The sequence below is a fragment of the Scyliorhinus torazame genome, chromosome 10, assembly GCF_047496885.1.
Source record: "Scyliorhinus torazame isolate Kashiwa2021f chromosome 10, sScyTor2.1, whole genome shotgun sequence".
Classification (NCBI taxonomy): Eukaryota; Metazoa; Chordata; class Chondrichthyes; order Carcharhiniformes; family Scyliorhinidae; genus Scyliorhinus; species Scyliorhinus torazame.
In genome coordinates this window covers 87,553,853-87,567,971 of record NC_092716.1, presented here as the reverse complement: position 1 = coordinate 87,567,971, position 14,119 = coordinate 87,553,853, and the positions used below count along the sequence as shown (strand labels likewise).

Here is a 14,119-nt window from a genome sequence, read left to right as displayed (position 1 = left end):
CCCCCCCTGTCCTGTCTTCACTTCTTAAAAGTGGCATCTAGCATGGCTGGACAGGAAGAGGAACCTTGGTAGTACATTCATCTTGATCGTCTGTACCCTGCCCGCCAGGGAAAGTGGGAGTGCATCCCATCTCTGTAGATTCTTTTTAAATTCTTCCATCTGACTTGTCAGGTTCCACTTGTGGATCTGTGTCCAGTCATGGGCTATCTGGATCCCCAGTTGCAGAATTTGCTAGTGTTGTCCCCCACGACTGGCATGTCCAGTCCATTGAGGAACCATTTAATCCACGAGCCCCCGTCGGGGGGGGCTTGGAGATTACAGTGCCCGGTAGAAGGCATCAAATGCTTGGTTGACCTTTTTTGGTTCGGCTACCAGTCCGTCTCTGCTATCTTTCACCTGTGCTATCTCCCTTGTGGCTGCCTGTTTTCTCAGCTGGTGAGCCAACAGGCGGCTAGCCTTCTCTCCATGTTCATAGAAGGTCCTCCGTGTCTGGCGGAGTTGGTGCACTGATTTCCTGGTGGATAGCAGGTTAAAGTCAATTTGTAGCTTTTTCCTCTCTGCCAGAAGCTCTGGTCGGGGCCTCTGAGTATTTCCTGTCGACCTCAAGGATGGAGTTGATCAGTTGTTGCCTAGCCGCCCTCTCTTCTCCCTATCTCTACGAGCCTTGTAAGCTACAATCTCTCCCCTAATAACCGCCTTCAGTGCCTCCCAGAACGTGGAAGGTGAGACTGGTTGTTAGTGATGTGTACTCTTATGGCCTGTGATGTTTTCTGGCAGAAGGCCTTGTCGGTCAAGAAGTATGTGTCCAACCTCCATGCAGGGTATTGGGCACGGCCAGTCTCCAACCTCACATCCATATAATGTTTGAGTATGGTCGGAGATGACTATCGCGGAATATTCCGCTCTGAGTATTTCTAGAAGCACGATTTCCCAACTGCAAAGAAGTCAATATGGGTGTATATCTTGTGCATTGGTGAAAAAGATGAGAATTCCGTCTCAACGTGGTGTAGGAACCATGAAGGGTCCACAGCCCCCATCTGCTCCATGAATACTCCCAGTTCCCTGGACAGGCCTGTCTTTTTCCCCGTTTAGGTGTTCGATGGATCCATCATGGGTTCTGTACACAGTTAAAGTCATTCTCTCTTCCCCAATTATCAGTTGGTGTGTGTCGATGTCGGGGATTTCAGCCATGATCTTCTTTATGAATACCACGGCGTCCCAGTTGGGAGTGCACACGTTTACCAGAAGTACCAGTGTCCCGTCTAGGATACCGCTGACCATGATGTACCATCTCTCTGGGTCTGTAACTGTCCTTGTCACCGTAAGCACCGTCCTCTTGCTAATCAATATTGCTACACCCCTAGCCCTCGTCTCGTAACGTGAATGATATGTCTGTCCCACCCAGCCCTTCCTTACCCGCAGTTCATCGTTCTCCCTCATGTGCGTCTCTTGCAGCACGACTAAGTCGGCTTGCAAACTTCTTAAATATGCAAAGACTCTGAATCTTTTCACTGGGCCATTAAGTCTCCTGACATTCCAAATGATTATCCTAATGGGGAGGGTTTCTGTCCCTCCCTTCCTGCAAGATCAACCATACTGATGCGACGATCAATTCACATGAGACGATGAGTAGAAGTGAACAATGGTTTTAATCAGCTAGATCTGTGCCTGTCTGCGACTGCTCTGTACTGAGTGCCGCCTACAAACTGCAGATCTCTATACCTCCCACGAGGGGGCGGAGCCATAGGCGGAGCCCACAAGGGCATCAACATAATACAATACAATGTAATGTAATACAATGGTGTATGGTAGCAGTAATACATTCACCACATTCACCCCCTGTTAAAAATTGAAATCGAGCGGGGGTGAAGTGCGCTCACAGGTCGAGTCTGTCTGGCGCCTTGATCGTGCGCTGCGATCGTCTGAGCTCTGGCTTCGCTGCGGGCACAGGTGTTGAACCCGTTGCTGCGGCCACGGATGTTGGGCTCGTTGCCTCCGGGAGCGTGTCGTCTGGAGCTTCATCACTGTAGGTCGACGATGGGGGGAGGGGGGCGGCGTTCGCTGTAGGGGGGGGGGGGGGGGGGGAATAGGTGATGGTCACAGGGGAACTGGCGGGTGCCAGATCCCGGAGAGAGATTTTATCTTGTCAGCCGTCGTGTTGCGCCACGTAGGCATACTGAGGGTTGGCATGAAGGAGCTGGACCCTCTCGACCAGGGGGTCGGACTTATGGCTCCTCACGTGTTTTCGGAGGAGTACAGCCAGGTGTTGTCAGCCAGGACGGAAGCGAGACTCCGGAGGTGGATTTCCTGTGGAAGACAAATAGGCGGTCATGAGGGGTCTCATTCGTGGCTGTGCAGAGGAGCGTCCTAATTGAGTGGAGCGCGTCGGGGAGGACCTCCTGCCAGCGGGAAACTGGGAGACTTCTAGACCGTAGGGCCAGAAGGATGGCCTTCCATACCATCGCGTTCTCCCTCTCCACCTGTCCACTTCCCCGGGGGTTATAACTGCTTGAGGCAATGCCCTTACCGAGCAGGTACTGACGCAGTTCGTCGCTCATAAACTAGGAGCCCCGGTCACTGTGGACGTAAGTGGGGAAACTGAACAGGGTGAAGATGCTATGTAGGGCCTTAATGACAGTGGCCGCGGTCATGTCGGGGCATGGGATGGCAAAGGGGAAACAGGAGTACTCGTCAACGACGTTAAGAAAATACACGTTGCGGTCAATGGAGGAGAGGGGCCCTTTGAAATTGACGCTGAGGCGTTCAAAGGGGTGGGATGCCTTCACCAGGTGGGCCTTGTCTGGCCGATAGAAGTGCGGCTTGCACTCCGTGCAGACTTGGCAGTCCCTGGTCATGGTCCTGACCTCCTCGGTGGAGTAGGGCATGTTGCGGGCTTTGATGAAGTGGAGAAGCCGGGTGACCCCCGGGTGACGGAGGTAATTATGAATGGCCCAAAGTCGGTCACCTTGCACGCTGGCGCATGTGCCACGGGACAGGGCATCTGGGGGTTCGTTAAGCTTCCTCGGACGATACAGTATATCGTAATTATAGGTATAGAGTTTCGATTCTCCACCAAGATTTTATTATTCTTGATCTTGCCCCGCTGTGTGTTGTTGAACATAAAGACTACCGACCGTTGGTCGGTGACGATGAATCTCCTACCAGCCAGGTAGTGCCTCCAATGCCATACAGCTTCCACAATGGCTTGAGCTGCTTTTTTGAATCTCGGAGGCGTTGAGGGTACGGGGGGAAAAAAGGCCACGGGCCTGCCTCCCTGGTTAAGGGTAGTGGCCAGGGCGACATCTGACGCGTCGCTCTCCACCTGGAAGGGGATGGACTCGTCCACCGCGTGCATCGCGGCTTTGGTAATGTCTGCCTTGATGCGGCTGAAGGCCAGGCGGGCCTCAGTCGTCAGGGGGGAGATGGTGGCTTTGATAAGTGGGCGGGCTTTGTCCTCTTAGTTGGGGGACCCACTGGGCATAGCAGGAAAAGAACCTGAGGCATCTTTTCAGGACGTTGGGGCAGTGGGGGAGGGGGAGGGCCCTAGGACTCTGTTTCCCCCGACATAGCCGAGGCTGGCTAGTCGGGTGTGCGGAAAACGCCTTTCTCCTTGTTATCAGTGAGATTGAGGGCCTGAGTGGTTTGGAGGAGCTTCTGAAGGTTAGCGTCGTGGTCCTGCTGATCATGGCCGCAGATGGTGATATTATCCAAGTACGGAAACGTGGCCTGCAGCCCGTACTGGTCCACCATTCGGTCCATCGTTCTTTGGAAGACCGAGACCCCTTTGGTGACGCCGAAGGGAACCCTGAGGAAGTGGAAGAGACGGCCGTCTGCCTCGGAGGCAGTGTAGTAGCGGTCTTCCGGGCGGATAGGGAGCTGGTGGTATGCGGACTTCAGATATACCGTGGAGAAAACCCGGTAGTGTGCAATCTGATTCACCATATCCGCCATCTGGGGAAGGGCATACGCATCGAGTTACGTGTACCGATTTATGATTTGGCTGTAGTCTACAACCATCTGGTTCTTTTCCCCGGTCCTGACTACCACCACTTGGGCTCTCCATGGGCTATTACTGGCCTCGATGATCCCCTGCCTCGAGCCGCTGGACCTCTGACTTGATAAAAGTCCTGTCCTGGACACTGTACCGCCTGCTCCTGGTGGCGACGGGTTTACAGTTGGCGGTGAGGTTCGCGAAGAGCGAGGGAGGGGGGTGACCTTAAGGATCGTGAGGCTACATACGGTGAGAGGGGGTAGGGGCTCGCCGAACTTCAGGGTCAGGCTCCTGAGGTTGCACTGGAAGTCCAGTCCGAACAGGAGAGGAGCGCAGAGGTGGGGGAGGACATAGAGCTTAAAATTGGCGTACTCGGCGCCGTGTATCGCGAGGTTCGCGACGCAGTACCCCCGGATTTGCACTGAATGTGATCCGGAAGCAGGGGAGATTGTTTGGGATGCGGGGGAAATCTGGAGAGAACAGCGCCTTACTGTGTCTGGATGGATGAAGCTCTCCGTGCTCCCAGAGTCAAACAGGCAGGGTGTTTCGTGCCCATTGACCCAGACGGTCATCATAGAGTTCCTGAGGTGCTTGGGCCGTGATTGGTCGAGGGTGACAGAGCCGAGCTGCGGGTAGCAGGGTGGTCCCAAGATGGCGGCCCCCATCGGTCACACGTGTCGGGCGGCGTTGAAGATGGCGGCCAAGATGGCGGCCCCCATGAGTCGCACGTGTCGGGTAGGGTTAAAGATGGCGGCTCCCACGGATAGCACGAGGCGGATGACTTGTCAGAAGGGGGCGGTACCAGCAGGCACGCAGCAACGCTGCGGGTCTGTGACTCTGTGATTCGGGCCTGTGATTAGGAGCTTTGTGTCGGGCCAAGCAGACTTTAGCGAAGTGTCCTTTCTTGCTGCAGTCGCTGCAGGTCGCAGTCTGAGCCGGGCAACGCTGCCTGGGGTGCTGATTCTGACCACAGAAATAGCAGGGCGGCGCCCCGGGTTGGGCGGGCAGCCGTGCGGCACAGGCCTGGGGCACCCTCCGGTCGGAGGGGAAAGCATTTGGGCTCTGGAAAGCTACTTCTAAAGAGGTGGATAATTTTACCGTCTCTTCTAGACCGAGGGCGCCCTTTTCGAGCAGGCGCTGTCTGACATAGTTGGACCGGACTCCAGCCATGTAGGTGTCCCGGATGGCGAGTTCCATGTGCTGCAAGGCCGTGACATCCTTGTAATTTCAGTTTCGAGCGAGTACCCTCGGGTCGCATAGGTATTCCTCCAGCAATTCCCCGGGGCGTTGCCGACGAGTGTGAGGAGATACCGCGCAAACACTTTGTTCACCAGCTTCACGTAATGTCTTTTCAGGATCGCGACTGCTTCTGCGTACGTGGTCGCTTCCTCAATAAAAGCAGAGATTCGGTGGCTCACCCGGGCGTGGAGGAGGCTCAGCTTCTGTGCCTCGGTGACAGCGGGCGAGGAGGAGGCGGCGAGGTGGACCTCAAAGCAACGTAGCCAGTGCAAAAAGATTCCTTTGGCTTCAGCTGCCTGTGGGTCGAGTTCCAGTCGATCAGGTTTGTGGGTGGCTTCCATAGCGATATCTTAGCTGATTAAATTGATGCAACCATCAATTCACATGAGACGATGAGGAGAAGTGAACAGTGGTTTTAATCAACTAGATCTGTGCCTGCCTGCGACATCTCTGTACTGAGTTCTGCCTACAGGCTGCAGATCTATATACCTCCCCCAAGGGGGTGGAGCCATAGGCGGAGGGCACAAGTGCATCAACATAATACAATACAATGTAATGTAATACAATGGTGAATGTAGCAGTAATACATTCACCACACATACTTACCTGATGGAGGCACCCCTGCACTCTGGGGTTTCCCTTTGTTAGGGGGCTGTCCAAAATGGCCACGTTCACTGTTCGCACCGAGGTCGGGCCCCTGCACTCGGGAGACTCGCAACATGGCCGTCAACAGTGTGTTCACTCCAGGATTTCCCTTTGTTTAGGTACCTTCCAAAGTGACTGCTTGCGGCGTCATTTTGTATCCTCAATCTACCTTTTACCTGCCAAAACAAATCCGAGACCCTGTCCTTTCTTCTCTTTGTGTTCTCCCTGTGTTCCTTTACCCCGTCCCTCCCCCTTTGCGTTCCTCCTCCTGCGTTTCCCCAAATCTCCTTCTCCCTCTCTCTTTCCCCCCCCCCTATTTTGGAACATTACCCAGAGCCTGGCTGGGAACAGCATTCCAAATTTTATTCAGTTCCAGCACAGGGCCGATTTTGCCTGGTTAAATTTGGCCCTGCGTTTTGCTAAGTCCGCTCCAATGTTTTCATAGACCCGGATTCTATATCCTTCTAGCTGTTCGCCTTTGTCTGTCTTGCCCACCTTGGTGTCTGAGCCGGGTAAGATTAACTAGGCATTCATTCAAGGAGTATTATGAGAAATTAGAAAGGGCTGAGCTGGGTGGTGGGGGTAGGAAGATGGGGCAGTTTTTGGATGAGCTGGAATTCCCAAGGCTGGATGAAGCAGGCGCTGGTGGAACTGCTGGGGCTGAGAGAGGGGATGGATAGCATTAAAGGGATGAAGTTGGGAAGGCCAGGCCAGATGGCCTACCCAGCGGAATTTTATCATGAGTTCGCGACCGAATTACCACCACATTTACGGGCGATGTTTAGCGAGGCGCTGGAGAAGGGGGAGCTACTGGAGACACTGATCCAGGCATCGATCTAATCCTGAAGAAGAGGAAGGACCTGTTGGGACTGTGGAGCCTAAATCACTGTTGACCACAAATGTGATAGTGTTGGACAAGCTAGTGGCTGGAAGGATGCTTTCTGAGGGTGGTCGCAAAGGACGAAACTAGTTTCGTACAGTGTAGGCAACTTTCCAGTAACATTAGGCGATTATTAAACATGATCACGACCCCGTTGAAGAGGTGGATATAGGACGTATTGGTCTCTATGGACGCAGAAAAGGCTTTTACTCCGGTGGAGTGGCGGTAACTGTTTAAGATTCTGGGAATGTATGGGTTTGGGCAGAAGTTTGTGGCGTGGGTGTGTCTGTTGTATGTGGCCCCAGTGGCGAGTGTACAAACAAACGAACTGAGCTCACGGAGCTTCGGGTTGCACAGGGGGACGAGGCAGGGGTGTCAGCTATCGCCGCTGTTATTTGCGCTGGCGATAGACCCCTTGCCGATGGCCCTTAGAAGGTCAGTCACGTGGCGGAGATTGTGAGGGGGAGTAGGGGACACCGTGAGGCGCTGTATGCAGGCGACCTGCTGCTGTTCATGTCTGACCCATTTGAGAGTATGGGGAGAATTATGGACATACTAGAGAGGTCCGGGGCATTCTCGGGCTATAAGTTGAATGTCGGAAAGAGTGAGGGCTGGATTATAGGCGGCCGGGGGACAGATCCGCGCAGTCAGATCTTTGGGCGTGCGGCCGATCGGGGGGCTCTAATTTCTATGTCTGCCTCCACGGTCTGAGTCTGCCATGGCGCTCAACCAGAAATGCTGGGGCCCGTATCCGCAGCTAAAGCTGCGTGAATTACTCTGGGTCCTTGCTAGCCCCTGAAGGTCATTGAATCAGCTCCACTTTTTCCCAGGAATCTTCAGAGTAAAACGCCAGCGTTTTTACGTCCACGTGGGGACATATTCCCATTTTGGGAGAATCCAACCCGAGGTGTTTCCGGTGAAAGCGGCGGGTCGGGGAGCCAATCTTGGTATGTTGCCATTTAAGGTAGCCAGGGACAGGTTCAGGTATTTGAGGGTTCAGGTGGAGGGGGGGTGGGCTTTAGGAGATGGGATTCGTTACACCTGACATTGGTGGGGAGGGTCCAGGTGTTAAAAATGAATGTTCTGCTAAGGTTCCTGTTTGCATTCCAGACCCCCTCAATCTTCATCCAGAAGGCCTTTTTCCGGAAACTGGATGCAGCGATTTCAGAGTTTATATGGGTGGGGAAGGCACCTCGGGTGAAGAGGCAGAAAGTGGGGTTAGCACTACCGAACCTGCTGCATTACTATTGGCCGGCAAATGTGGAGTGGGTGAGGCGGTGGTAGAAAGGAGAGGGGTTAGAGTGCTTAGGATGGAAGAAGAGTCCTGTAGAGGGTCCGGCCAGAGGGCATGATGATGGCGTCATTTCCGCTGACACAGAGGACATACATGGTGAGCCTGGTGGTGCAGTCCACGATTAAGGTGTGTAACCAGTTAAGGAGACACTTTAGATTGGAGGGGATGTTAGTGCTGATACTGTTGAGTGAGAACCATGGGTTTAAGCAGGAGTAGACGGATGGCATTTATAGGAGGTGGAGAGAGGTGGGGCTGGTGAGGGTGAGCAATTTATATCTGGAGGAGAGGTTTGCAAATCTGGAAGAGCTGCGAGAGAGGGTGGAGCTCTATAAGGGAAGCGAGTTCAGGTATATGTAAGTGAAGTACTTTGTGCGGAAGGAATGGAGAGGGTTTCCCAAGCTGCCGGAGTATACCCTGTTGGAGCGGTTGCTGCTCCCGGATGTGGAAGAGGAGGGTAGGGGCTGAAATGGGGAAAAACTTGCACAAACTGTGAGGAGTGGAGAATTAAAAAAAATTATTTATGATTTTGTACTTTTGAATATGCTTGGAACTGTAGCCATGTAAAATGGCTGCCTTCCGATTAATCTGGCCAAAACCCAGTTTAAAACGGCTAACCCGAAAGACTGCTGGGAAAAGCAGCCAAGAAGACACAAGCAGGCAGCTGCAGACAGTATTGCATATTCGGCTCTGGGAAGTTAGCCCAGATCGATACTCAGGGCTATCAACAGCCCATCAACCCAGGTATTTGCAGTTGCATTCAGGACTTTTTGCAGCTAATCTATTCAGACATCCACAGTTAAATCGGCTATCCCCGGGAACAATTGCAACATATTAACAATTGAATACCGGGCCAGACCTGTCGGCGCCTGCAGTGGCCGAAACAAAGACAGGTGAGCGACCACCCCCCGATCGAGGAATCGCCTCACCATTGGACACATCGACCCCAGAGATTGGGGACAGATCCAATCACTTGGGACTCCGGGTCAAGGGCCGCCCCGGGAGGCGGGAAGCCCCTGGGCCCTATAAAAGTGAAGGTCCAAGTTCAGATCTCTCTCTCTCTCTCTCTCTCATCTTCGCCTGCTCGAGACCTTCGCAAGACCAGCCACCGGCAACTATAACAACGATCGCTATCCGGTAGAGACACCTAGCCACCGACCTGTAGCAGACTTTTGAATCCCGCGGGCCAGATCTGATTGGACAAGCCATTCGTTTCCCTGACCTGGTGGGCTCGTCCTAAGTTAAGTATTGGCCAGTAGTGATAGGTTTATTATATAGAAAGTAGTATTAGGGTATTGATATTGCTTGTATATAATAAATGACCGTTGTTTTAATCCTTACTAAGCGGTGTGCTGTGTTATTAATCATAACCTGAACTTGAACCACGTGGCGGTATCATAAAGATACCTGGCGACTCATGAGCAAAGGTGACGTAAACAGAGCAAAGCAAATAGACTAAGGTTAAAAAGAGCAACAGAACAAAATACATTTTTAAAAAGGGTGTGGCCCTGCTGTACCCACCAAAACAAGAGATGCAGCCTGCAGTTCCATCCATTTTGAGACTAGTTGCTGTGAGGTAGAGTTGCGAACTCTGGTTGAATATATTTGAGGGTTTTGTCACATGACTTTCGGTCTCCAACCACCCTACCTCTACTCTGTCATTTATCATTCAACACATCAGTTTTCGTAGCACTGGGCCTTTCCGTGCTAATTCGAAAACAAACACTCTTGTTGGATATTTCCTGGTTCTCAGGCAAATAGTCCCTTTTTCCCCGTCCCCAATATTTTATAACTAAAGCTAAAGTCTTCAAAGAAACTGAAAAGTAAACAGTTTTTTCTTTTAATTAATGCCCTGCGTGGTTACCTGTAGCAGTGTCCTGGAGATTGTTCTTCAATTCCTAGAAACTCGTGTCAATCCTGGAGGATTTATAATTCTGCTTCAACTTAATAGAGGCAGTTTGAATAGACAAGTCTGGAGGTAACAACAGCAGGGATGGGGTTCACAGCAGCCAATAGACTGAGGCGGGGCATTATCACAGATGTGGCTACCTTCTACTAAGGTTGACTAATGTATATATGTCAGATTGGCAACTCTGGTTTGGCATCCTCCTGATGTTTACTCACCTGGTGTCTGCCAAATGACATAGCTTGTGATGCTTAATCACATGACATTGTGCACGAAGGGTGTTGATAAGAGAAATTGGCCCAAAATAGGATAGATCACAAAGGGAATTATAGCACTAAAGTTTGTTGTACATTTCAATCAATGGTTCATACTACAGGGAAGAAGAGTGACATTAAAGTAGTGTACTGCTGTAAAGAAGTGCTATATCTGCAAACTGATAACTGATTAAACTTTTCAATAATAGTGGTTGGGCTTTTTGAAGTGTAACTTGGTACTCCTTTGGTTTGAATGTTAAACTTTAAAGCACTAGTTATGGGGAGGCAATGGCGTGATGGTATTGTCACTGGACTAGTAATCCAGAGACCAGCTCTGGGGACCTGGGTTCAAATCCCGCCATGGCAGATGGTGAAATGTGAATTCAGTGAAAATCTGGAATTATAAAGTCTGAGCATGAAATCATTGTTGATTGTCGGAAAAACCCATCTGATTCACTTAATGTCCTTTAGGGAAGGTAATCTGTCGCCCTTTTCTGGTCTGGCCTACATATGTCTCCAGATCCACAGCAATGTGGTTAACTCTTAAATGCTCTCGGGGATGGACAATAAATACCGACCCAACCAGCGACGCCCACATCCGATAAATGAATAATTTTAAAAATCTGTATGGAAAATTGTTTTTTTTTAAAATCGTGTGACATGTTCAATATTTCTTGTGTGTTTGTATGGAACTTGCAGAATTGTCAGAGCAGTGAAACCTTGCAATTTCTGTCCTGCCAGCATAAAGAGGTCTGATTTTTATAGGGCCAGAGTTTTTGAAAACATTAAGTCGTGTTTTGGTAAAAAGTCTAGCATGCTTTGTTGACAGAAAGTTGCATATCCTATCGGGCACCTCGCATCTGTGTTTTTAAATGAGTAATATAAGAGCGTAAGGTTTTAAGTATTGAATAATATTATGGTTTTTCAGTTTAATTGCATGTTAGATTCATGAATGTTCTTTGGGAATTCAGATTTACAGAAAATTACTGGAGAACCATTGTATTAACTCTGGATATGCTTATTTTAAAAGAAACAATTTTTTTAATGCATTAGTTGGGCTCCCAATGTTGGACCTAGCGTTAGGCAGCACGGTAGCATTGTGGATAGCACAATTGCTTCACAGCGCCAGGGTCCCAGGTTCGATTCCGGCTTGGGTCTCTGTCTGTGCGGAGTCTGCACATCCTCCCCGTGTGTGCGTGGGTTTCCTCCGGGTGCTCCGGTTTCCTCCCACAGTCCAAAGATGTGCAGGTTAGGTGGATTGGCCATGGTAAATTGCCCTTAGTGTCCAAAATTGCCCTTAGTGTTGGTTGGGGTTTACTGGGTTATGGGGATAGGGTGGAGGTGTTGACCTTGGGTAGGGCGCTCTTTCCAAGAGCCGGTGCAGACTCGATGGGCCGAATGGCCTCCTTCTGCACTGTAAATTCTATGAAATCTATTGCCCAATCTGCTGATATTGTCTGTTATTCCCACTTGTCCTTGGGCTTGTCCTCTGCGGCTGTGCCACCTGTCTCCCGTGTTTTTTAATGTGATTTTCCTCTCTCTCTTTCCCCCCAAACCCCCCAAACACACGCACACATACCCACCGCACTTCGCTCCCCCTCCCCCTTTCCTTTGAATTTTGTGGCTCGTCGCTGCAACCGCCGCCGCCACGCTCTACTGGTTGCTGACTACAAATAGGTCTTGGAAAAAGTTGGTGAACGGCTTCCACATCCTGTGGAAGCCCTCTTCCGATCCACGGATGGCAAATTTCATCTTCTGCAGTTGGGAGAATTCCGACAGGTCAGATAGCCAGTGTGCAGTTTTTGGGTGATGTTGCCGATTGGCAGCTGAGCAGGATTCTTCGGGCGATTAGGGAGGCAAAAGCTAGGGCATCAGCCCATCTCCCAAGTTCTGGCTGCTCTGTGACCCCAAAGACTGCCACTTCTGGGCATGGCTCCACCCTCACCCCCGCAACCTTGGACACTGCCTCAAAGAAGGTCATCCAGAATCCAGACGCCCCCTTTCTATTTCTAGTTCGTCCTGGCATTTTTCTCTTGTTTAGTCCAGGAGGGAACGTACCTCCTCGAACAGCCATCCATACAGGCCGCCACAGTTCCCTTTCCCTAGTCGCCCTTAACAACAGTTCCTCAACTATCGAATGTCTTGGCTTCCGTGGGTACGTCGATGTTTCCCTTGGAGGAAGTTTTTGATCTGAATGTACGTTAATACGTTCCCTTCGGGTCGTTAGAACCTTGCTAAGAGTTCCTCCAGAGTCACTAGTCTGTCGCCTGTACATGTCACTAACTGTCAGTGTCCCCTTGTCCTGTCTCCACCGTTTGAATGTGGGATCCATTGTTGTTGGCGGGAACCTGTGGTTGTTACTGATGGAGGCAGAAGTGCTGCCTCATTTGATACCGCGTTTGGAGTGTGGCTGCCACCACTGGGCTTCTTGAGTGTTTGGTTGGGAGAGATGGGAGTGCCCTCGTGACTAGGGCTCAGAGGGACATCCCTATGCAAGAACTCTCCTCCATCTTCCCCCTGTGTTGAAAAACGTTTTGGGGATGTAGAACGGTATGGATCTGAACAGGAAGAGGAACCTGGGCAGGTACGTTCATTTTGATTGTCTGCACTTTCACTGCCAGCGAGAGTAGGAGTGTGTCCCACCTCTGCGAATCCTTTTTAACTTCCTCCACCTGACTCGTCTTGTTCCATTTGTGGGTCAGTGTCCAGTCATGGGCAATTTGGATCCCCAGGTAGTGGAATTTGTTTTACGCTTGTTTGAACGGTCATCCCTTCAGCTCTGTCCCTCTCCCTTGCGGGTTCACTGGGAATATTTCACTTTTGCTCAGGTTGAGTTTGTAGCCCAAGAAAGCTCCAAACTCATTTTAAGAGCTTCATGAACACTGCCAAAAATGGCTTGGGGGTCTGAGATGGAGGAGCAGGTCATCTGCATAGAATGAGACTCTATGTTCACTGTCCCCACCTCTGGATACCTTTCAGCCTTTTGCCATTCTGAGGGCGATCGGCAGTAGCTCAATTGCCAGGGTGAACAGCAGTGGGGACAGTGGGCATCCCTGGCTCGAGTATCTGTTGTTGCTCTTTTTAGCCTTAGTCTATTGGCTCTGATTACGTCACCTTTGCTCATGAGTCGCCAGGTATCTTTATGATAACGCCACGTGGTTCAAGTTCAGGTTATGATTAATAACACAGCACACCGCTTAGTAAGGATTAAAACAACAGTCATTTATTATATACAACAAGCAATATTAATACCCTAATACTACTTTCTATATAATAAAACTATCACTACTGGCCAATACTTAACTTAGGAAGAGCCCACCAGGTCAGGGAAACGAATGGCTTGTCCAATCAGATCTGGCCCGCGGGATTCAAAAGGCCGGTGGCTAGGTGTCTCTACTGGATAGCGATCGCTGGATTCAAACTTACTGTTGCCGGTTGCTGTTCTTGCGAAGGTCTCGAGCAGTCGAAGAGGAGAGAGAGAGAGATCTGAACTTGGCCCCTCACTTTTATAGGGTCCAGGGGCTTCCCGCCTCCCGGGGCAGCCCTTGACCCTGAGTCCCAAGTGATTGGATCTGTCCCCAATCTCTGGGGTCGATGTGTCCAATGGTGAGGCGATTCCTCGATCGGGGGGTGGTTGCTCACCTGTCTTTGTTTCTGCCACTGCAGGCGCCGACGGGTCTGGCCCGGTATTCAATTGCTAATATGTTGCAATTGTTCCCGGGGATAACCGATTTAACTGCAGATGTCTGGATAGATGGGCTGCAAACATTCCTGAATGCAACTGCAAATACCTGGGTTGATGGGCTGTTGATAGCCCTGAGTATCGATCTGAGCTAACTTCCCAGAGCCCAATATGCAATACTGTCTGCAGCTGCCTGCTTGTGTCTTCTTGGCTGCTTTTCCCAGCAGTCTT

At 50.9% G+C, this 14,119-nt stretch overlaps 1 protein-coding gene across 1 annotated transcript in view; it reads right to left on the bottom strand.

Moving 5' to 3' along the window:
* LOC140430230 (uncharacterized) overlaps nt 1-14,119 on the bottom strand; it is a 129,622-nt gene that overhangs the window by 109,985 nt on the left and 5,518 nt on the right. The window contains exon 2 of the mRNA XM_072517660.1: nt 6,269-6,378. Coding sequence (XP_072373761.1) covers nt 6,269-6,378 — 110 coding nt within the window. The remainder of the gene's footprint in view (nt 1-6,268; nt 6,379-14,119) is intronic.